Source organism: Lichenostomus cassidix, chromosome 3 (assembly GCF_008360975.1).
Source record: "Lichenostomus cassidix isolate B80296 chromosome 3, HeHo_3.0, whole genome shotgun sequence".
Classification (NCBI taxonomy): Eukaryota; Metazoa; Chordata; class Aves; order Passeriformes; family Meliphagidae; genus Lichenostomus; species Lichenostomus cassidix.
Window position 1 is genome coordinate 112,477,950 of NC_139483.1, and position 24,744 is coordinate 112,502,693.

The 24,744-nt window shown below is 52.2% G+C and overlaps 2 protein-coding genes across 7 annotated transcripts in view; both read right to left on the reverse strand.

The window, feature by feature from the left end:
* The window catches only part of LOC146440545 (interferon-induced very large GTPase 1-like), an 82,420-nt gene that overhangs the window by 32,143 nt on the left and 25,533 nt on the right, over window positions 1-24,744 (reverse strand). The window lies entirely within an intron of this gene.
* LOC146440546 (interferon-induced very large GTPase 1-like) overlaps window positions 1,671-24,744 on the reverse strand; it is a 45,104-nt gene continuing 22,030 nt past the window's right edge. The window contains exons 1-4 of one of the 5 annotated variants that reach the window (XM_085057231.1): window positions 21,188-21,286; window positions 12,608-12,798; window positions 11,383-11,607; window positions 1,671-10,005 (exon numbers count right to left, since the gene is read on the reverse strand). In XM_085057231.1, coding sequence (XP_084913357.1) covers window positions 2,705-10,005; window positions 11,383-11,563 — 7,482 coding nt within the window. In that variant the 5' untranslated portion in view covers window positions 11,564-11,607; window positions 12,608-12,798; window positions 21,188-21,286 and the 3' untranslated portion in view covers window positions 1,671-2,704. Of the gene's footprint in view, window positions 10,006-11,382; window positions 11,608-12,607; window positions 12,799-16,805; window positions 17,063-21,187; window positions 21,287-24,744 lie in introns of those variants that run through there. The other 4 variants (XM_085057230.1, XM_085057234.1, XM_085057232.1 and 1 more) reach the window with 4 other exon arrangements.

Sequence of the window (24,744 nt, forward strand, 5' to 3'; positions counted from 1 at the left end):
AATTAATCAATTCTTCTGTCACTTCTCCCCAGGCCCAGATTTTATGTTCTCTGTGACTATGATCAGGGGTTATAGGCCCTTCTGGGGTGGCAACAGCTCTTTCCCCATTTGTGAGGCTTACTATTTGACCTTGGAGCTGAACACCCATGGGTTTTGGGGACTCTGGAAGTCCTCTGACAAGGGGGGGGTCATTCTTTTGGGATCTATTAGCCTTTTCTTGAGGTTAAGTTCCTTATGGGAACCAGTCTCTTAATATTTATATTCTATTTTATAGCTTGTCTTGGTTTAAAAGACAAATGCTTGCAAAGGAAGGCAGGAACCTTCCTGGAATAGAAAGAAGATGCCCCCCCCCAAATTCTTATAACTTTGAAATGGTGAGGCTTTCAGAAAAAAAATGTAGAAGGAATAACAATTCTTTACTAGAAAATACATAGAACAAAACAGAACAAACAACACCACAACAACAGAAGCTTATAACCCTCTAAGTGCTATGTCTTATAGTTATGACCACAGCAGGGCAAAGGCTGCAGTGACTGTCACACTGCCAGCGGGGTCTGATGTGAGCTTGGAATTTCCCTGGGTGGTCTGGGCTGGTATCAGCATGAGAGGGGAAGAGGAGGGTGCTCCTCCTTTCAGGAGGTTCCTGCACACTCATGTGGGTGGCAGCAGGTGCCAGGGCTGGCAGAGGCAGAGGTCTGAGTCAGTGTAGGGGTGCTGGGAATCCATCGTGAGCAGCAGACACAAGCAGGGGCAGGCAGAATGCGACTCAGAACTCAGAAGTGCTGAGCTGGGGCACAGAAAGTCCAGGGCAAGGCAGTGTGACTCCAGGAGACGCCGTGTGGCAGCGCCGGGCAGCCTTCAGTCCCAGAGCAAAAGAACACCACGAGCCAAAACTGCTAAACCCTTTATTCCCCTCCTCTCTCCAAGAGATTCAGTTGGCATGTGAGGGCTATTAGCTACTTCTTTCTGTCAGTTAATTGCTGGCTATCCATTATTCCCCTCTGCAAGATCTTCATTATGATAATGGGAAAAATACACAGAGAAGCCTAAAACCATAACTGGGACACCTCCACTCCAATAGCAGCACAGCCATGCCGCTCAGGCCAGGAGGTGACACCTTAGCCAGGGCCAATTCCACTCCCAGTCTGGCCCCAAGAACTAGCCCAAATCCCCTGCCAGCCCAGGTGTCCCCAGGCCCTGGCACTCAGCCCTTGCAGCACACACTCACACGGTCCAGCTCGGGCTCCTCTCACTGGCTCCAGGTCTGCCAGGCCAGGGCTCAGCTTGGCAGAGTTTGGGCCTGTTCCCCTTTTGTCCTGCAGGTTCCCAGCTGAGCAGCTCCAGAGCAAAGAATTTCACTGGGATCAACCTTCTCACCCCTCCGTGTGTGTGACAGGCCAGGCTTGGTTCCCACTGCTGCCTCCCTTGGCACCTGCCACTCACATTGGTTTCCCTGGATGTTGTGGTTTGGGGCGTCCTGCCCTCTCTGCTGTCTCTGCAGATGGTGAAGCTGCTCCTGGAGCAGAGACTGTGAATGGAGCAGAGCCTCTGTTGCCACACCCCTCCCCTTAGTGCCACCCCCGTGTCCCCTGCCTGTCTGCACTGCACAGAGCTCGAGTCACCCCCAGCTGTGGCTTCCCTGAATATAAAGGAGACACAGAGCAGCATGGTCCAAATCAACTCCTTTATTAGCAGAGCGTGCAGGGGATGAGGCTGAAGCAGCCCTCCAGCCAGCTCTCCAGGAGGCCTTGGCCCTCGCATGGCCAGTGGCATTGCAGCACCTGCACAGCAAAACCCTCACACCTCCCTGGGGCAGTGCCAGCTGCTGCCACCTTCTCCAGAGCACAGCTCCAATGCCACCAGCCTGCCTGGACAGCACCAGCACTGCCCCGAGAGCTGCTGCAGAAGGTGCTGGGAGATGGGATTCTCCACATGGGCTATTCCAAAGGCTGTTGCTCAGCAGCCAGGCCAAGGGCAGGAGCAGCTCCTGCCAGGGCTGAGGGCTGCAGGGAAGGGCAGCAGCCCCAGGCAGCTGAGCAGGAATGGCTGCCCTGGACACATGCAGAGCACCTCTGAGACAGGCAGTGAAAGCACTGCCTGGGCCCTGGGGCTGTCGTGTCACTGCTTTCCTGAGCCCAGAGACACAACAGCTCCTGCTGGGAGAACAGCCTCAGTTGATCGAGGAGGCTGCAGTGAGGGAGGGAAGGATGATGCCCAAAAGCCAAGCAGCCCAGCTTGTATCCAACACGGAGCTGCCCTCAGGTCCTGCAGCCCTTTCTCTGAGCAGGACACTTCCTTGCTGCAGGAAAACTGCCTTTGGGGCACTGTCCCTTGTTGTCTCAGAGCAGCTGATCCACTGGGTGCTTAGATTGCTGCCTTTGCTCTTCCCCTGGCCCTTGGGCTCAGGCTTGGCCACATGGCCAATCGCCCCAGGGAAGGGGTTTTGGTTTGGCTCTGGGACAAAGCAGAGGGAAATGTTTATGGCAAGAAGGCAAGAGCATTCTGGCTTTATCATGAAGCGAGGTATGTGCAGAGCACTGGCCACAGTAATTCGCCTTATTTCACCAAATTTGGGAGCAATTAGATACCATTGTCTGCATGTCGCTTGTTGTGTCATCGTTGAAACCACATTTTGTGTAGAGCCTGCTACAAAGTTCTTCTAAACTGCAAAGCTCTTGTGGTTCTTCCTTCCCATGGACATGGCCTAATGCTTGTCCAGCTCGGACAGTGCTTGCTGCTTGGTAACTCTCTGCCATGCCTCAGGGATTTCTCCTTTACCCTGAAATTTCCGATTGTACAAAGCTTCCAGCTCTGTCCTGAAATGACACACAAACCATTTCCAGTAGACCTGCATGGATGGATCAGGAAGAATTTTCCAAGTGGAATAAGGAGGTCCTGCATCACGGTATTTCTTGCAGGGGATATATTTGCCGCTAGCAACTCTGAATGTGCAATCACTTATAACAGAGTTGGAACAAATATCAATGACCAGGCTGTCTGTTTCCTCCCACATCCATCCACTCAAAGCTTCTGGGCGATGGAAGACCACCTGATGGTCTCCATCGTGTTCCTGCATGGTATTTGTGCAGACTGCCCCGCAAAAGGGACATTGTTCCCAGCACCCTGAAAACTGTTCTGCTAGGATAGTGTGAGGCTGCCTTGGAAATGAGCTCAAATCAGCATCAGCCAATTCTTTCCTGAGCTTGTCCTTCAGGTCATCCAGAGCTTCTGCCATGACATTGTTCAGGAACTCAATGTCTGTGACCTCCTGGTGCTCAATGCCCTTCAGGTCACTTCTGGGCAAGTTGATCACCTCTGTCAGTTTACTGCAAAAATTATCCAGCCACAGAGAGATTTTATCCTCTCTGTCTTTTCTGTCTTTGACAATTTGGGTTGATAAAGAAACAGCAGACAGAATGTTTCCATAGAGAAGATTAAGGGAGGAATCGAAAAACATCCCCAGCCTCCCACTCCCATCTAAACAGTAGCTCTGAACTTGTTTTTTAATGTATGTTTGAAAAAACTGTTTTGGAAAATTAAGGTAATCAATGAAATACTCAAATTTTTCATGTTCTGCCAAGTATCTCAGGATGCAAACATCTAGATTAGCTCTGTTGCCACTGAAATCTGGGAATTTGCCCTGCATGTCATCAGCAATGACTTTAGCTGTTCTCTCATAGACTGCCCTGCGAAGAGCTGGGGCAATCTTGTCACAAAGAAAAACAACAAAAGTTGTGATTGAAGTGGCCCCTTGGCAGGAAATCTGGAAACACTGGAAGAAATCTTCTCTCTTGCTCTTCAGGTACATGACTGGGTCATTTGCCTTTCGGAACGCTTCGTGCATGGCTTTAAACCTTCCTGCTGCCATTTTGCACAGATACAGAGATAAATCTATGCTGTAGTCTTTATTAAAAGTCCAGGTTGCATTCCTGGGGACAGAGTTGACACCTTCCTGTACTTCATTGAGTATTTCATGAATAAAATTTCTACTGTAATCCCTTTTCTCCATTTCCTTCTTATCAATGTTTTCCTTCACAGATGCTATGATGTTCTCTGTGATGTGCTGAAACTTGATCACATCAGCATTGGAAACGCTCCGAGAGAAGATGCGATAACTTTTTTTCTTCATCACATGTTTCTCTGGATCAAAAGAAAATCCTCTGCCTTTGGGAAATGATGTGATCCGTGCATAGAAATCCGGCTCCTTAAAGCTCTCTAAAAGGACATCTTCAATTTCCACATCAATATCCACCTTTTCCAGAGGACGAGCAGCACAGGAGACTTCGGCAATCCACTTGTTCCAGACAGAGGTAAAGTTGTCTCTCAGTTCTCTCTCACTGAGGCTCTTTCCTTCCACAGTCAGAGCCAACTCCCTACTCCTTCTCAGGAGCTCATCTTCATATTCCAACTTCCTTGCATCCAGTTTACTCTGCTCCTTCTGTAGCTCAATAAGATTCTCACATTTCTTTTTCGTTTCAAGAAGAAGAGTCTCTTTTAGTTCTTTCAGCTTCAGCTCTGTGCCTGATTTCCACTGGACCAGTGTCTCACGGTCTTTGTCTTCCCCAAAGAACTTTTCCACTTCTTTCTCAATGGCATCACTTATCTCTTGCACCTGCCTTTCAAGGTGTTCTCTGGTGACATTCTGTAAGTCCTCATTCCGAATTTTGTTCTCCAGTCTCATTTGCACATCTAAGATGTGACTCCTCAGCCTCCAGGTCCACTGACTAAAGGCAGTTTCCAGTCTCCTGTATGCAGCAATCTCCAGGGAATTCTTGAAGCTGAAAACAAAGTTTTCATTGACCAAAGCATTCCAGAGGTCACCAATACGAACTTTCAGGCTCGAGAGCCTCAAAATGCTGCCCTGTGACTCCTTCTGGGCAGCCTGGAGGATTTTGCTCTTTAGTTGCTGGACGTTCTGGCTGTAGGTGGGGTTCGGTGGTGCCATTGGGGGGTTTCCTTCCCACAGGTGAGCAAAGTAGTGAATGTGGGTGTTCACATCAAAGCCAATGACATCACTGAAGGAGGAGATGTCACAGAATTCCTGCTGGGCAGCTGCCACCGTCATTTCATTCAGCTTTTCCTGCAAACGCCGTTGTCCTTCCATGTTCTGCTCCTTGGCAGTTGCTTCTCCCACATTTTGGTGGACAAAGAGGCAGCTTGGGGAAAGATTGACTTTCTTCATCCTCAGGAAAGCCTGCACAGCGATCTGGAGAACATCTTGCATTTCTGATGGATTTTCTCCAAAGATATTGATCACAGTCATGTTGCCAATGCCAATGACAAAGGTGGCCAGCTCATTGTCATGGTTCAGGGATTGTTTATTGGCCATCTCCATGGCACGAAGTCCCTCTGTGTCAACCACCAGCACAAAATCAAAGCCCACCTCTTGCTGCAGCTCCTCCCCCACTGGGATGAGCTGCATAAAGGCTCCGCGGGTGCATCTCCCCGCGCTGACGTTGAACTGCAGACCAAACATGGCATTCAGCAGGGTTGACTTGCCTGTGCTCTGGATGCCGAGCACGGAGAGCACAAACACTCGTTTGTCCCCCAGCCTCTCAATTAAGCTGTCCAAGATTGCTCCCACCCAGCGCAAGGGCAGATAAGAAGCATCCCCATCCATCAGCTCCACAGGATACCCTGAAACCATCAGATCTGCTGCAATCTCAGGCAGAATGACAAAATACTCATTCTCTGAGTTCATTACTTCCAGAGCTTCATAAATCTGCCCTACCTCTCGCATAAGGTGCTCCAGGCCGATGGAGGAATCATTGATTTCATCAGAGAGAGCATCCAAGAAACCCAGCAACTCAGTGTTCAGATTGGTTTTCTCACTGCTTTTCTTTCTTGCCAGGATTTCCAACCACAACTTGTGATAATCTCTCCTCAGTTCTTCAAGGTGGCCACAGGACAGGTCATCCATAAAGACCTTCATCCAGTGCAGGAAGTATTTCTTGGTGTCTGCTGGTTGTGCCTTGAGAAAGCCAAGGAGTGATTTAATCAGTGGGTTTAGTGGGAAAGCTTGCTCAAGTTGTTTTCTTCTTATTGCTTTCTTCTCATTTTCAATTTCGCTGCGATGGTGCTCGATGCTCTTTTTCCCCTTTTCCTGCAAGCGAGTGAGTTCTTTGTCCTTCTTGCACCACTGGTACCACAGTTTACCTTGAAGGGGCAGCAGCTGGGATTTGATCTTGGACAGTTTCTCTTTCTTCAGAAGGTCCACCAGCTCCTTTGCCTTTGCTTTGGCTGTCACACATGCAGGTTCATCTGCATCCACTAAGAATCCATGCTGGCGAGCTTTATCCAGGCAGGTTTCCAGGCTAAAATGTGGATTAGACTTTTCCAGGAGATCCTTGATAGTTTTGGTCAGCTGGTCCACCAGTTCTGCTTCATTTCTGTTCTTCATTCCTATTGTTATCATTTTGCTGGGTCGTCCAGCTGCAACATTCTCCTTTTCTGTGAGAAGACAAACCAAAGGCCTTTGTGACTGCAGCAGGCCCTGCAGAAGCTTTTTCCCCCTGTCGTCCATGTGCTCCAACTCAGAGACAAGAGCCACATTGACAGCAGATATCTCCTGCAGGAACTGCAGCTGTGCTCCATGATCCCTGGCGTCTCCATGCAGGTTACAGAAAGCCACGCAGCACTCAAAGGTGTCATCAGGGCTTCCTCGGGGGCAGTACCAGGCGATCTCCACCACCCCTTTCATCAGCAAACACTCTCTGGTGCTGCCTCTGCAGTGGCGGTGGAAGAAAGTGTCATGTTTGCGTTTGCTCAGCAGAGCGTTCAGGAGCTGAGACTTGGAAGAGGAGGCTGAGCTGCCAATGCGGATGAAGGACACAATGGGTGTCTGTGCCTGAGACATGAGTTTGTTGTTGTAACTGTTGATTGCAGCCTGCTTTCCTGACTGCTCCAACTCTTTCCAGCTCCTTTGGATTTGGCTGAGGGCAAAGAGTGGGAACTCGATGTGTGAAGTGCATGGGTTGGGCACCAGCAGAGGCAGCGCCAGTTGGCAGAACGCCAGCTTGGTTGCAAGGGTCTGTCTCAGGAAGTCATCAGCGCAATGGAAAATGGCCATCTGCACGTCCATGGGGTGCACATGGCTGTTCCTGCCTGTGGGTTCAGGGGCTACTTCCTTCAAAACACCAAGAAGGTATTCAAATGAATCTGAGAGTTCCTGCTCTTGTTCTGTGGTTTCTGGCAGTTGAGTAAGTCTTGGGTTGCTCTCATCCCAGCAAGTCAGGTACCTCACGTGGTAATCCATGGTTAACAGCTTTTGCAAGAAGTGAAACAGCAGTTCCTTGTCCTGGCTGGGCTGGCTGTCCTGCAGAGATGTCTTGCTGATGGTGTGGAAATATCCCATCCCCATTTTTCTTGGATAGTGACTTTCAAGTCCAAGGCGCTGGAGCAACTGGAGGAACTCCTGGTTTGCAGTGGCTTCATTTGCTTCGGATTCGCTGCCATCTGACTTGGATTGGGATTGACTGGGGGACTCAGGTGTTGGAAAAGTGTCTTCCAGGTCTCTTGGAATGTTCTGCATCCTCTGCTCATCTAATTTCTCATCCAAGCACCCTCTGACCAAGGAACGCAAGTCCTGTTCCAGCCTCTCCCAGTCTGTGCCTGCACTGTGGTTTTGGAGGAGATTCTTGATCCGTGTGGACCACAAGCCTTTCATGTGATCTTCCATGAAAACTAAACGCTCCCTCTTCTGCTCAGGAGACAGCTCTTGACTTTCAGGTGTCACAGTCAGACCCAGCAGCAGAAGGGACGCCTCAGCTCTGTTGGCATCTTGCTCCTTCAGGTTCACATACTCCTCATGTGCCGCTTCCATTTCCTTGGCCATGTACTGAATTTCTGGGTGTCCAAGGAGGTATGGAAAAGTGCTGCTTTCCACCTGGTACCCCATGCTGGTCACAATCAAGAGCACCAGGACTTCCATGTCCTTCTGAGCCCTTTCCTGGAGTGACTGGAGTAAGGAATAAATGGAGAGGCTGGTGGTCAGGGTGGCTTCTATCTTTGCTTCATGAACAGCAGAAGCAGAGCTTTCTGGGGCATAGGTCACAGCACGGATGTGTTCCATCATTTGCTGCAGTGTTTTGATGAGATCTTCAAGCTCAGAGACTTTGGGAGATTTGGGAAGCCTGTGTTCAGTCTGGAAGATCCATTGCATAATGAAGGAAGCCTCAGGGAAGTCCTTGACAGAGTAGATATGAGGATCCAGGAGGCTGCTCAACATTACCTTGCTAGAGGTGTTTTTTTCTGGAGGTGACTCCTGGCAACTCCGCACAGTGTTCACCAGGAAGTCCTGCAGGGCTTTTTTTGACAGGCACTCACTGATCCACACACTATAGTTCTTGGTTTTTGCATTCAGATCCTCTTTTAGTTCCATCAGCATGAGCAGCTTCTCTTCATCCACCATCACCTCCCAGGTCTTCACAATCTCCATGAAATCTCTCGCCTGTTGAACTGCACTGTCCAGTTCCTGTCCAAAAGCGATGTCGACGCTCTGATTGGTCAGCGCTTTATACGCAGCCCTGAGGGCTCTGCTCATCTGACCAACAGACTGAAAATCCCTGCTGTGATTGCACAGGATCACCTCCCACACTGGGATCAGCTCAAAGCCACGGTCGATAACGCACCACGTTGTTTTATCAGACGTGAGCCCCTTTTTCCACTGAGGAAAAGAAGTTGTGTCTGATGGGCCCCCTGTGTTGACCACGTAGAGCTGAATGTCTGTGTGGGAACTTTCTCTGGCTCTTCCCCGGACAGATGCCTGTGAGCTGCATTTGGAAATATCCATGGCCCCGCCTATAGTGTCCCCAAAGTCACCATAGCTGGCCCTGACAAAGGTGTTCAATGCTTCAGAGGTATGTTGCTTCATCTCTTCCTGCTGCTCAGCTCTGAATCCTTCTGTAGATGCCTTCCACCAGAATATCCCCCCAAAGTGGATGGGACCCTGGTTTACATGGGACCCAAACCTGCTGAAGAAACTCTCACACATCTTCAACAGGGTGAGTTTGTCTTTTTCCCCACTGCAGCTCAAAAGCTGCTCCATATCTTGCAGCTCCCGCAGAGCTGCATCCGAGAGGCGAAGCTGATGCCTTGGGAAGTAGCAGGAGGCCAGAGGGATGTACTGGTACTTGGTGGCGCAAAAGTAGCTCTGCTCAGAGTGGGACTGGTGGGTGTCCTGTGACTGCGAGGAGCTGCTGTGACCTACACCCTCTCCCAGATTAATTCCCCAGGACACGGCTTTGGCTGAAACACTGATGCTGAAGCCCAGCTGCTCCATGGACTTGATGAAAGTGCATTCTGCCACAGAAGAGGAGAACTCCTTCCTCTCAAGCAGAGATCCTTGCTCTGGAGCAGCCAGCTGGAATCCCTCAGGAACCCTGAGGAGCTGCTCTCGCTTTGCCAGCACATCTTCAGTTCTGCTGGTTCTGTAGATGCCCTGCAGGGCCAGTCCCCCCGACGCATGCCTCAGCACCTCTGTGTCAGAGATGTTCTCCCTGCTGCCAGCTGACAACTCCTGCTGCTCCAGCTGCTTCTGGATGCTCTCCAGCATTTCTGCCAAGGGTTGCTTTGGCTGTGGCCAGAACTCTTTGGGAATCTCCATGGCTTGCCACAGAGATTCTTCTTTCTCCTTCAGAGCATCCTGGCTGTGGCTGTGGCTGTTAAGCATTTCTGTCAGATCACGCAGGGCTTGTTTGGCCACTTCATGTCTCTCCCTTGTCTTCTCCAAGTGATGCTTCTGCAGCTCTTTAGAAGTTGTTTTGTTGTCTCTTATTTTCAGGAGTTTCTGTAGTGCCTTTTTCTCCCAGGGGTGCTGTACTTCGCACTCCAGCTTGAGATACTCCACATATCTCAGATATTGCAGGGCTTCTCTGCACTTGACTCCCAGGATCTCTGACATTTTGGGCAGCCAGTATTCAGCATCCAGTCCTTCCTCCTGAAATGCCTCTGCCAGGAGCTGTGCCTTTGCATCCTCCTCTCGTGTGTCCTCCTGCAAAGCCATGGCTGTGGAGGAAGAAAAGAGACTTTCCCTTAGCTGTGTTGTCAGAGGTCCCAGGCTCCTGGCAGAGGCTGTGCAGCAGCTGTGGCCCTGGGGATTGCTCCCAGCCAGCTGCTGGAGCCCAGCCTGGCACGGCACAGGACCCAGGGCCTCCTTCCCAGCACACTGGATGGGCCTGGGGCATTCTCATTTGCACACCCTGCCCTGGACAAGGTGCTGCCTTCACCATCACCTACATCCTCCCCACAGGGCTCCTCAGTCCTTAAGTGCCGTCAGCTGAGGGCATTCCTGGCTCTCTCCAGTACTGGCACAGCCCCTCTGCCCATCCAACAGCCCTGCCTGCATCCTGCACCCTCTGCCCAGCCCCATGGCTGCCCTGCTCACTGGCTGGCCCAGCCTGCTGCTCCCAGCACCAACAGGCAGCGCTCGGACAGTCCTCCCATGGGCATCCCACACTCCCCAGACACTCTCCCCCTATGTCCAGCCTGGACACACAGGCTCTGACCTGTGCTGCTGCTCCACCTGCCAGCACTCAGCCCCTCCCTCTCCCCACTCATGCCTGTTCCCAGGAGCTGCTTCCTGGCACACTCAGGGGGCCCACCCCAGTGCAGGGACAAAATCCACCTTGTCTCTGCCCACAGCTGTGTCTGGGGCATCCTCTTGGCCCATCAAGAGTAACTGAAGATGCTGCTAGCTGATTGGGAGAGGTGCCCTCTGTGATGTGCTGCTCGTTACCACTGAGGGTCTCATCAGGCGAGTGGCCATTGTTGGCCAGCTTGGCCACAGTCACCATGGAGCCACTGAGTTTAAAATCTCTGGTGACAGGAGGCAAAGTGCCAGCAAACCTTCACCCTTGGCCATGAGGAGAGCAGACTTCAGGGTGCTCATGGAGCAAGTTAGGGAGGGTTCCTGGGAAAAGGCTCTGAAGGGTGCTGGGCTCCATCAGTGCTGGTCACTGTGGATTGAAAATCCCCTGAAGGACAAGGCTGTCATGGGTCACAGCCAGCATTGGCCTCAGGAGGGCAAAGTCCTTCCATCACACTGAATTTTCCTTTATGGCCAAATATCCCACAGGTTTGATCAAGGAAATCCTCTGAAACTGGGCTTTTTGGATTTCAGTAAAGGTTTAGATCCCGTCTCTCCCAGGATCCTTGTGTGTCCCTTCCAACTCAAACCATTCCATCATTCCATGATTCTCATCCTAACAGATCTGGTGCTCTCACTGGACCCCTACATTTACACCTTTGTGGTTTTTGACACTGTCACACAACCCCAAGATCTGTCACAGTCTCAACTGACTTGGATACTGGAAAGATTTATTCCATGCACAAAACCTTCCCAAGCATTCAGCTTCTGTCCCACCAAGGCAACAAGACTCTTACCTGCACAGGTATTGATCCGAGGGGCTTGGACTGGGCCCCTACAGCCTTCCAGAGATTGTTGGTTTTTCATTTCCAGGTTTGTGGTAGTGGGGACACCACAGAGGTGGTTTCTGTGAAAAGGTGCTAGAAGCTTCCACCATATCCAACAGAGCCAATCCCTGATGGCTCTGAAGATGGACATGCCGCTGGCTAAGATTGTGCCAATTAGAGATGGTCGCGAAACTTCTGTGATAACATATTTGAGAAGAAAATTAAAACAAAGATTCTTCTAAAATTTCTAAATTAAAACATTATTTTTCTAGCCAGAGAAGTGGAAGAGGTGACAACATGTGAGGCAAACAACTCGGAGACAGCAAGGTCAGTGGAGAAGGAGGGGAAGAAGGTGCTCCAGGTGCTGGAGCTGAGACTCTTCTGTAGGCTGTGGGGATGACCATGGTGGAGCAGCCGTGCCCCTGCAGCCCATGGGGTCCACAGGGGATGCAGAGATCCACTCACAGCCTGTGGGGAGGTGCCCACGCCAGAGCGGGTGGATGCCTGGAGGAGGCTGTGATCCAGTGGGAATCCCCATGAAGAAAGAGGTCTTGTTCCCAAGATGGAACAGCCTGGCCTTGGCAGTCTGTACCCCGTGTACAAGTGACCCACTCCACAGCAGTTTTGGGAGGACTGTCTGCCTGTGAGAGAGACTCACATTGCAGTGGTTTTGGGAGGACTGCTTCTCGTGAGATTGGATCTACACTGGAGAAGTTCACAGAGAACTGTCTCCTGTGGGAGAGACCCCATGGTGCAAAGCAGGGGAAGGAGTCCTCTCCCTGAGCGGCAGAAGAAAATCTCAGTGATGAACTGACCAAAACCCCCACACCCTGTTCCATGTGCTATTGGTGGGGAGGAGGGAGGGGTTGGGCGAAAGAATGGTGTCTTACAGGCTTATTTCTCTTCTCATTATCCTCCTCTGACTCTGTTGGTAATAAACAAACTTTATATTCCTAAACTGAGCCTGTTGTGTCCTTGTAGTGTTTCCCCCCAGTTCTTTACTCAACCCACAAATGCTTTGTTATTTTTTCCCGTCCTCTGCCCAGCGGTGGCAGGGGAGAGTGAGTGAGTGGCCGTTGTCGGTGCCTGGCATTTGGCCAGCATGAAACCACAACACAGAATCTTCAGGGTCAGCTTTCCTTCAGGAGTCCAGACAGATTTGGGCAATCTGTGGGCTCTGATTCCTCTCACCCACCTCACAGCAGGTGCTCCTGTTGCTCCCAGCCTTGGCTTCCCAGTGGACACAGGTCGCTGAGGTCCCCACGTCAGGGGACACAGCACAGCAGCAGTGGCAGACCTGAGGCACACAGTGGGGTGTGGAGAAGAAGATGGGAACCACCTCAAGAACTCAGGAGAAAGAGTACTGGGAAGAAAATGCCCAAAATCCTAAAGAAGAAGAGCAGACAGTCGGCAGAAGGCAACACATGAACACGGAGGATTCATTCCAGGCAACACTGGAGGCAACACCTTCTCTTCCACTCCTGACTGCCCAGGCAGCAAAGACTCCTCAGGGCCCTTCTGAGGTGGTGATGAGAGCAGGGCTTCATCTAGGACCTAAAGCTATGCACCCCCTGCCACCAGGAGGAAGCTAGACATGCTGGAGAGGTGGGAGAGAGCAAAGCCCATGAAGGTCAACAAAGCCAAGTGCAGGTGCTGCCCCTGGGCCAGGGCAATGCCAGGCACAGACACAAGCTGGGAACAGAATGGATTGAGAGCAGATCTGCAGAGAAGGGCTTGGGGGTGCTGATGGGGGAGAGGATGTCCAGGGAACATCTGTGCTCTCGGGACAGGAGACAAGGTGTGGAGGGGGCAAAGCTTGGGGAACAGCCCTGACAATGGGGCAGCACAGGCCCTGTCCCACCACTGCCCACAGCACACAGCTGCTGCTGGGGGGAAGCTCAGACCCCTGGAGAGGGGGAGAAGCAGCACTGCTTCTGGATCCCAGCAGGCACTGAGCCCCCAGCAGCAGCAGCAGCTCGTGCAATCCTGCCAGCAGGATGGGGACAGGAGGGGCAAAGCAGAAGCAGGAAAAGGCACTGGCTCGAGAAAAGGACAGTGCAGCAGCAGAGGAAAGCTGGGCCTGCTGGCAGAGCAGAGGAGGGACTTTGGGCACCAAGAACCCTCAGCTGGCACATGTCCAGCTGCTCCCTGGACAGCAGAGCCTCAGTGCAGGATGGCTGTTCAGGAAGGGAACTGCTGGCTCTGGGTCACTACTGGATCTTGTCCACTCACGACTCTTATCCCAGCCTTGTCTCCTGCCATATTCTCTCCCACTGGAGCTCTGCCAGCGCTGGTTCAGTCTCAGAAACTGGGGGCTGCCCTGGACAGCATTAACTCCAGCCCAGCCACACCCTCAATTTGCCCCAGGCACCCTTGGCAGTCCCAGCACGGCTTCCCATTGCTGCAGGAAAAGTGAAAAAGCCCCATGCACCTGTGTCAGTGCCTGCAAAGAGGCACTGAGCACATTCATGGGATAACTCAGGATTGAGTTCTCCGTTAGAAGCAAACGAGGGAAGCAGAAAGGCTGGCAGCAGGACCTGCCATGGGAATGCCTGCACCCCGTTTCACAGGAACAGCTCCCCGAGAGTGCAACAGGGAAAGGGGCTCTGGGAGTGCTGCTGCCTTTGAGGGGCTGCCCCAGGGACCAGAGTGCTCTGGGTGCTGATGTTTGGATTGTAAGAGAGGAGAATCCCACCCTACCTGCATGGAGAGGAAGAGGAACGATCCCACATCTTTCCTGCCTTCAGGGCAGCGCAGCCATCTGGCCCCACTGCGGGGCTGGGGGTGCCCAGGCCTGCGGGGAGCATTTCACAGCTGGGCACAGGCTGGTGGCAGGGAAGGTGCTCTGCAAGGGAACTCTGCCTGCCCAGCCCTGCTGGCAGCTCTCATGCCAGGCTTTGCATCTCTGCAGACTTCACTCTGCCCCTCCATCTCCCCACATCCCTCTTCCTTCCCCCCCACCCCTGCTCCCACCCCTCTGCCCCCAGCCCCCCTCCCAGCTCAGCCCCCACAGCACACACAGCTCCCCTGAGCTCCCCCAAAGCAGCTGCCGGCAAAGGTGGCTTCCTGCAGCCCACACTCGGAGCAGACACCACCTGCCTGCTGCCCTCACACCTCTCTTCTCCTGCCCTGCCATCTCCCCAGCCATGGCAAAACACCTGGAACAGGAAGCAGGAGCCCAACAACATCCCTCTCCCTGCTGCTCCCAGCTCCCAGCCCCTCAGCTCATGCCAAGCTCCTACCATCTCCCTCCATGCCCCACAGCTCCTGGGCTGGAAGAAGTCCAGCACAGCCCATCCTGTCCCCAGATCTTTTGTGGGGGACCTGCTTCCCCTTTTATAGAGGCAGTGCGGGAGCAACTCTTGCTTTCCTCCAAATCATGTGTTTTCCTGCAGTACTCTGAAAGTGCAACTGTGTGGCTGCTGCCCGGTTTGGGGTTAAAAGTTGTTTGGTGAGAATGGGGACTCAATGACATTGTAGGTCTTCTCCAGCCCTAATGATTCTATGATTCCATGGAAGGCACAAGGAGATGGCCAGAGCCTGGGGCTCCTGGCTGCAGCCCTGCATCCATTAGCCAAGATCATGGAACGCCAGAAGTGGGCAAATTGTGCCAGGGCCTCACCATCTTCCCAAAGAAGAATTCCTTCCCAATCTATCCCTGCCCTCTGGCAGTGGGAAGCCATTCCTCCTTATCCTGTCCCTCCAGGCCCTTCTCCAAAGTCCCTCTGCAGCTCATCTGGAACCCCTTTAGGCACTGGAAGGGGCTCTGAGTTATCCCTGCAGCCTTCTCTTCTCCAGGTGAGCACCCCCAGCTTTGAGCAGGGGAGGGATGGGGGATGCTGCTTGTTGGAGCAATCACATCAGCTCCATGCTCTGAACAACCCAGGGACACCAGAGACAACCTTCACACCCAGCAGGAAACATCCCCTGAGCTCCTGCAGGCTGGGGGAAATTCCCTGGGCTGCAGCAAGGTCAAAAGAAGGAAGGTGGGAAACAGGGACCCCCAGCACAGCTCCTGCAGACAGAGCCATCCCAGCAAACCCACAGAGGATCCATTAGTAACACCTGGGGGACAATGAGGTCGAGTCCCTCTGCTCGGGGACTGCCACCAGCAGCTCCCACTGTGTTTTCCAACATGGAAAGAGGGCACAGATGGTGCCAGCACCCAGGATCTGAGTGCCAGGACACATGGCCAGGCTGCTCCCAAAATCTCCCTCTGCTTTTGGTGGAGAAGAGTGAGGCTGATGCTCTAGGGGTGTGTAGGAGTTCCTCCTCCCTCAGCACCAGCACAAGGCTGTTGGACCCACTGGAGCAGGAAGCCACAGGGCAGGAGAGAAATGCCCTGGGTTTGGGTGGGAGGGATGTGAGGAAGAACAGCAGGAATGGCATGTTCCCAGGTGTTGGAGCAGTCTAAGGACCCAGCACAGAGCCAGCAGTGGGGCAGGGCACACCCTCCCCCCTGCACACATACACACATGCACATGTGAAAGCACACACAGACACACACATGCACATCCTGAGTGCACACACATGTGCACACCCATGGCACAGGAACATTTCCCAGTGTTCTCAGGAGTGAAGGCCTTGGCTTCCAGCCCCTCACTGTGCCTCTGAACTGCTCTTGGTGTCCTTTGGCTGTCACCTATCTGCACCATCCCACTGTTACCCCTGCTCTCAGGGCCATGCTAGCAGCCTGGCAAGGGTCCAGGAGAAGTGAGTGATTTTCATGGAATCATGCCATAAAGCCAAGGGATGTGCCTGAATCAAATCCCCTCTCCAGTCCCTTGGGCTTTCATTGGTGTTTAGATGTTCCTTGAATGCCCTGGGCCATGGCACAGGTGGGAGTCTGAGCTCTCTGGAGCCACAGGTGTGATCCACGAGGCCAATGCCAGTGCCACCACAGTTGGACAACAGTGCTGCTCTCCCTCTGACTCAGTGGCACCTCGGGGGCTCCTCCTGGACCCCTCCCTTTTCACTGCCACCACCCACATGTGTCACACAGGAAAAACAGCCCCCTCCATCCCAGCCACCCCGCAGTCAGCTCTCGTGCCAGGTTTTGCGCCTCTGCAGACTTCACTCTGCCCCTCCATTCCCCTGTATCCCTCCTCCTTCCCCCCAACTCCTGCTCCCACCCCTCTGCCCCCAGCCCCCCTCCCAGCTCAGCCCCCACAGCACACACAGCTCCCCTGAGCTCCCCCAAAGCAGCTGCCAGCAAAGGTGGCTTCCTGCAGCCCATGCTCACAGCAGACACCACCCGCACGCTGCCCTCACACCCCTCTTCTCCTGCCCTGCCATCTCCCCAGCCATGGCAAAACACCTGGAACAGGAAGCAGGAGCCCAACAAGATATTGCTCCCTTCCCCTCTTGGGAAGAATCTCATCCCAATCTCCTACCGTCTCCCTCCGTGCTCTGCAGTTCCTGGGCTGGGAGAAGTCCAGCACAGCCCATCCTGTCCCCAGATCTTTTGTGGGAGACCTGCTTCCCGTTTTATAGGTCCAGTCAGGGTGCAGCTCCTGCTTTCCTCTAAATCACGTGTTTTCCTGCAGTACTCTGAAAGTGCAACTGTGTGGCTGCTGCCCGGTTTGGGGTGAAAAGTTGTTTGGTGAGAATGGGGACTCAATGACATTGGAGGTCTTTTCAAACCCTAATGATTCTACCATTCCATGAAAGGCAAAAGGAGATGGGCAGAGACTGGGGCACCTGGCTGCAGCCCTGCACCCCTTAGCCAAGATCATGGAATGCCAGAAGTGGGCAAACTGTACCTCGGTCCTCCCAAGGACTGCATCACGGTCCTCCCAAAGAAGAATTCCTTCCCAAGATCCCATCTATCCCTGCCCTCTGGCAGTGGGAAGCCATTCCTCCTTATCCTGTCCCTCCAGGCCCTTCTCCAAAGTCCCTCTGCAGCTCTTCTGGAACACCTTTAAGCACTGGTAGGGGCTCTGAGGTATCCCTGCAGCCTTCTCTTCTCCAGGTGAGCACCCCCAGCTTTGAGCAGGGGAGGGATGGGGGATGCTGCTTGTTGAAACAATCACATCAGCTCCATGCTCTGGACAACCCAGGGACACCAGAGACAACATCCACACCCATCAGGAAACATCCCCTGAGCTCCTGCAGGCTGGGGGAAATTCCCTGGGCTGCAGCAAGGTCAAAAGAAGGAAGGTGGGAAACAGGGACCCCCAGCACAGCTCCTGCAGACAGAGCCATCCCAGCAAACCCACAGAGGATCCATTAGTAACACCTGGGGGACAATGAGGTCGAGTCCCTCTGCTCGGGGACTGCCACCAGCAGCTCCCACTGTGTTTTCCAACATGGAAAGAGGGCACAGATGGTGCCAGCACCCACGATCTGAGTGCCAGGGCCTGTGGCCAGGCTGCTCCCAAAATGTCTCTCTGCTTTTGGGGTAGAAGAGTGAGGCTGATGCTCTAGGGGTGTGTAGGAGTTCCTCTTCTGTCACCACCAGCACAAGGCTGTTGGACCCCCTGGAGCAGGAAGCCTCAGGGCAGGAGAGAAATGCCTTTGGTATTGGTGGGAGGGATGAGAGGAAGAACAGCAGGAATGGGATGTTCCCAGGTGTTGGAGCAAACTGAGGACCCAGCACAGAGCCAGCAGTGGGGCAGAGCACACCCTCCCCCCTGCACACATACACACATGCACATGTGAAAGCACACACAGACACACACATGCACATCCTGTGTGCACACACATGTGCACACCCATGGCACAGGAACATTTCTCAGTGTTCTCAGGAGTGCAGGCCTTGGCTTCCAGCCCCTCACTGTGCCTCTGAACTGCTCTTGGTGTCCTGTGGCCGTCACCTATCTGCACCATCCCACTGTTACCCCTGCTCTCAGGGCCATGCTAGCAGCCTGGCAAGGGTCCAGGAGAAGTGAGTGATTTTCATGGAATCATGCCTGGAGCCAAGGGATGGGCCTGAGTGAAATCCCCTCTCCAGTCCCTTGGGCTTTCAATGGTGTCTAGATGTTCTTTGAATGCCCTGGGCCATGGCACAGGTGGGAGTCTGAGCTCTCTGGAGCCACAGGTGTGATCCACGAGGCCAATGCCAGTGCCACCACAGTTGGACAGCAGTGCTGCTCTCCCTCTGACTCAGTGGCACCTCTGGGGCTCCTCCTGGACCCCTCCCTTTTCACTGCCACCACCCACATATGTCACACAGGAAAAGCAGCTCTCTCCATCCCAGCCATCCCGCAGTCAGCTCTCGTGCCAGTTTTGCGCCTCTGCAGACTTCACTCTGCCCCTCCATTCCCTCACACCCCTCCTCCTTCCCGTGCCAATCCTGCTCCCACCCCTCTGCCCCCAGCCCCCCTCCCAGCTCAGCCCCCACAGCACACACAGCTCCCCTGAGCTCTCCCAAAGCAGCTGCCAGCAAAGGTGGCTTCCTGCAGCCCATGCTCACAGCAGACACCACCCACCCACTGCCCTCACACCCCTCTTCTCCTGCCCTGCCATCTCCCCAGCCATGGCAAAACACCTGGAACAGGAAGCAGGAGCCCAACAAGATATTGCTCCCTTCCCCTCTTGGGAAGAAGCTCATCCCAAGCTCCTACCGTCTCCCTCCGTGCCCTGCAGTTCCCGGGCTGGGAGAAGTCCAGCACAGCCCATCCTGTCCCCAGATCTTTTGTAGGAGACCTGCTTCCTGTTTTATAGGTCCAGTCGGGGTGCAGCTCCTGCTTTCCTCTAAATCACGTGTTTTCCTGCAGTACTCTGAAAGTGCAACTGTATGGCTGCTGTCTGGTTTGGGGTGAAAAGTTGTTTGGTGAGAATAGGGACTCAATGACATTGGAGGTCTTTTCAAACCCTAATGATTCTACGATTCCATGAAAGGCAAAAGGAGATGGGCAGAGACTGGGGCACCTGGCTGCAGCCCTGCACCCCTTAGCCAAGATCATGGAATGCCAGAACTGAGCAAAATGTACCAGGGCCTCACTATCCTCCCAAGAAAGAACTCCTTCCCAATATCCCATCTATCCCTGCCCTCTGGCAGTGGGAAGCCATTCCTCCTTATCCTGTCCCTCCAGGCCCTTGTCTGAAGTCCCTCTGCAGCTCACCTGGAATCCCTTTAGGCACTGGAGGGGCTCTGAGATATCCCTGGAGCCTTCTCTTCTGCAGGTGAGCACCCCCAGCTTTGAGCAAGGGAGGGATGGGGGATGCTGCTTGTTGGAGCAATCACATCAGCTCCATGATCTGAACAACCCAGGGACACCAGAGACAACCTCCACACCCATCAGGAAACATCCCCTGAGCTCCTGCAGGCTGGGGGAAATTCCCTGGGCTGCAGCAAGGTCAAAAGAAGGAAGATGGGAAACAGGGACCCCCAGCACAGCTCCTGCAGACAGAGCCATCCCAGCAAACCCACAGAGGATCCATTAGTAACACCTGGGGGACAATGAGGTCGAGTCCTTCTGCTCGGGGACTGCCACCAGCAGCTCCCACTGTGATTTCCAACGTGGAAAGAGGGCACAGATGGTGCCAGCACCCAGGATCTGAGTGCCACGACACATGGCCAGGCTGCTCCCAAAATGTCTCTCTGCTTTTGGTGGAGAAGAGTGAGGCTGATGCTCTGGGGGTGTGCAAGAGTTCCTCTTCTGTCACCACCAGCACAAGGCTGTTGGACCCCCTGGAGCAGGAAACCCCAGGGCAGGAGAGAAATGCCTTTGGTATTGGTGGGAGGGATGAGAGGAAGAACAGCAGGAATGGGATGTTCCCAGGTGTTGGAGCAATCTGAGGACCCAGCACAGAGCCAGCAGTGGGGCAGAGCACACCCTCCCCCCTGTACACACACACACACACACACACACACACACACACGCACACGCACATGTGAAAGCACACAGAGACACACACATTCACATGTGGAAGCACACACAGACACACACAGATGCACATCCTGTGTGTGCACACCCATGGCACAGGAACATTTCTCAGTGTTCCCAGGAGTGCAGGCCTTGGCTTCCAGTCCCTCACTGTGTCTCTGATCTGCTCTTGGTGTCCTGTGACCATCACCTCCCTGCACCGTCCCACTGTTCCCACTGTTCTCAGGGCCATGCTCGGAGCGTGACAAGGCGCCAGGAGAAGCAACTGATTTTCATGGAATCATGCCTGGAGCCAAGGGATGGGCCTGAGTGAAATCCCCTCTCCAGTCCCTTGGGCTTTCGTTAGGCTCTGGATGTTCCTTGAATGCCCTGGGCCCTGGCACAGCTGGGGTTCCAAGCTCTCTGGAACCACAGGTGTGATCCACGAGGCCAATGCTGGTGTCACCATGGTCAGACAGCAGGGCTACTCTCCCTCTGACTTAGTGGCACCTCGGGGGCTTCTCCTGGATACCCTCCCTTTTCACCGCCACCAACCACATGTGCCACAAAGGAACAGCAGCTCCCTCCATTCCCATCAGCTCCACTGGCTGCTCTTGTGCCAGGCTTTGCACATCTGCAAACTTCACTCTGCCCCTCCATCCCCCCACATCCCTCCTCCTTCCTACGCCACTCCTGCTCCCACCCCTCTGCCCCCAGCCCCCCTCCCAGCTCAGCCCCCACAGCACACACAGCTCCCCTGAGCTCCCCCAAAGCAGCTGCCAGCAAAGGTGGCTTCCTGCAGCCCAGGCTCGGAGCAGACACCACCCACCCGCTGCCCTCACACCCCTCTTCTCCTGCCCTGCCATCTCCCCAGCCATGGCAAAACACCTGGAACAGGAAGCAGGAGCCCAACAAGATGCCTCTCCCAGCTGCTCCCAGCCCCACAGCTCATCCCAATCTCCTACCGTCTCCCTCCGCGCCACACAGCTCCCAGGCTGTAAGAAGCTCAGCACAGCCCCTCTTTATACTGCCCTGGCTCTTACCTGGGTGCGGCTTCCCCTTTCTAGAGGCAGACGGGCAATTACAGGAAGTCACGCTTTTTAGTGCAACAGAGTGTAAATGCGGAACCACAATTTTGTAGTCAGATGATTTGAGATAGAGCCCAATTTCCACCCCAGACGTGGTTTGAGTTGCCCCACACTCAACCCTCAGCTATTGCACAGACCTGTGACCCTGAACTGCTGTGCTGGTACCTGGAGGGCAGGTGAGGCACTCAGCCATTACCGAGGCTGGTGCTCCATCAGGGAAAGCAGCAGAGGGAGCACAGCATCACTATTATAGATATATTTCTGTATAAAGTCATCTTTCATAAGTTTCCTTAGTGTTACATCATGTATAAATTTCTTTCAGCAGTGATAAAATTTTGGTTATGCATAATATAATGTTCATTTGGTTGCTGCTATTGATGACTGATGGTATTAATTTTGATTGCTATTGACTGCTGCTAGAATCGGTATAATATTAATGTAATTTTTATTGCTATTGACTGCAGCTATTTATTCAAGTATTTATAATTGCTGCTACAATTATTTGACTACTGCTGTAATTAATTAGTATCACATGAGCACTGGGATACAACTGATTGCTGATAATAATATTGCAAACTGTGATAGTTGGATATATGTAGAGGTAAAATAAACTGGAGAGGCACTATAGACAGGGGCCTGGGAGGACATGACAATGGGAATGGCTTCCCACTGCCAGAGGGCAGGGATAGATGGGATATTGGCAAGAAATCCTTCCCTGTGAGGGTGGGTAGGGGCTGGGATGGAATTCCCAGAGCAGCTGTGGCTGTTCCATTTCTGGAAGTATCCAAGACCAGGTTGGACAGGGCTTGGAGCAATCTGGAATAGTGGAAGGTGTCCCTGCCCATGGTAGGCAGTGGAATGGCACCATTCCAGGATTCTCTGGCTCACTTCATTAATCCCGGGGACACTCTCTAGAAGTCAATTTTGGAAGTGTACAATAAAGGGGAAGGGGAAGCTGCATCAGGGCTCTGTGACACCCCCAGCTGCTGTTTCACAAACAGGTTGTTGTGGCTGACAGCTTTTCCTTGCAAAACGTCTTCCCCACAAAGTGTAGAAGAATTTAGTCCAGTGGCAGGGAGAATATGCTGAGGAGGAGAGAAAAAGAATGAGGAGAAGGGGAGCAATTCAAGCCCCTCTCAGGTGGGCACTAGGTGCAGATGGACCGGTCATGGCAACAGTGCCTCTTTCAGTAACCGAGTTGAAGTCCTGGAAATACATGGCAGGGACTTCACCTCTTTGGGACTTGACCTTTACAAGGCAAATCCCAACAAGGCAGGTAAGGTCTTTGAGACCATTGTAAGTACCCAGGATCCCAACTGGAATGATACTCCAGTTGCTTCAGATAAGCAGCTGAATATAGATGAGAAGACAACAGTGGTAGCAAAGGAAAGGAAGAGGCAGAACAAGATCATGCCCAAAATGCACAACCAGGAACATCAGATCAATGTTTTCCAGAAGTGATCCAAGAATGGATCCCTACCAACACAGGGATCTTTTGAGCAAATATCAGAGATTAATCATTTTTTGTATGAAACATGCAATTCCAAAGCCTATAATTATGTCAGAATTGTATCAAGTAATCCAAGGAAAGCATGAGTCTCCTTCCAATTTGATTAATGATTAATCAATGATTAATGGATACAGATGGGAAATTTGCTAGTGTGGATCCTGACAGAGGAGATGTGTTACAAATGGCAGCCATAATTATGGGACAATTGGCTCCAGACACAATAAGGAAGTTATAGAGACTGAGGGCAGAAGACTCCAGAAACATAAATAAATTGGTAGAAACTGCAAGGAAATTATATAATAACAGAGACAGAGAGTTGGCTTGGGAAGGTAAAGATGGAAAACTCATGGCTGCTCTGATGGGTTCCAGAGGAGAGAGAGAAGTTATTGGGGAAGAGGCAGAGCAGGTTGAGGAGGTTTTCAATTACAACCATTAGGAAAAGATCAATGTGCTATTTGCAAGGAAACAGGGAATCAGGAATGCCTGCAGGCAGAGAGAATGAATCCTTCCATGTTAGAGCCCACTCCGCAGGCAGTCAAATAGATGATTTTGGATGAGGCATGAAGAGGACCTGGGAATGATCCCAGCTGAACCCCTGGTTGCACTAAAGCTGCGGAACAAAGAAATAGATTTTTGGTAGACACAGGAACAGAGGGGGAAAGCGAGTTTCGCAAGCCCATTATCATACATTTAACCAGCCCAATGCCAATAATTACATATACAAATCTGGTTGCCCTTGCTGTTCAAATTTGTACCAACCCTTTTCTCCATCAGGTAAGTCCTAAAGACTTCAGGATGGTAGCAATCCATGATCCACGATCTAATTCATCAAACCAGACTTGTGGTTGCATAGATTGAGACAATTCTCCTGTACGATCACTTATTTCTCTCATTTTAATTCCTGCCTCCTTGATGGAGGATGAGTCATTGTCAATAATTTTACAACATTCTGTTTCAGACAATTGTAACATTCCACATACACCTTGTTCTTTCAACAACAACATATCTAGAGCTAATCTATTTTGTAACGCCAGTTTGGAGGTATGCTGGACATGGGTGTTTAGCTCTCCAAACACATGTTGTGTCCAGTTGCTTGGCAAATGTAATTTCCAAGTAATGTTTTCTGATACAAACTGATGCCTTTTTAGAGTAGCTGAGGGGGTGAAAATGTTTTCAAGCATTAGTGCTGTTGTTTATCAAGTGGTATAATAATTCAGAATTTACCATTTTGATCTTCGTGTTGCTTCTGAGGAAGGGATGCTACTATAATTGTGTCTTTTGGATACTTTAGCAAAATTGAAGATGCACTTGCAACAGACATAGGAGATTCTGACTCTGCACCTCAGTCAAGCATTCTCTGATTTCAGAGTGTCTCAGTTTGAAAGACAGGTTTCTGCCAAGGAAGGCAGGAACTTCCCTTGGAATAGTGAATATGACCCTCTTCTTTCCAAAGTATAATAACTTTGAAATTAAGGAGCTTTCATTCAAAGATATGAGAAAAGGAATAACAGTTCTTTACTAATATATATATGGATAACAAGGCAAACAAACTACAATGGCAGCAACTACACACAAAAACCAGTAACCCAACCACAGCCTTCTCTTGGCTGTCAACACTTTCCCCTTTGGTGTTGTTACAGTCACAGCCAGCAGGGGCGCTGTGCTCCCAGTTGAGCAGGGCAGGTGCAATGATTCCCCCGCGGCTGCAGGGGGCGCTGTGGTGAGAGCTCAACCACCTCTTCACGTGGTTAATGGTGACTTAGCCAGAGAAAGAGACAGAGAAAAGGGGTTTTCTTTTGCAAACTCATGGGAAGCAGCCAGTCTCAGTGCCACTTGGGAAACTGAATGGGCTGCAGCAGGAGACCTTGGGAGCAGCAAGCTGGAAATGGCAGAGGTGGGCACACCTGGGTTGACAAACCACATG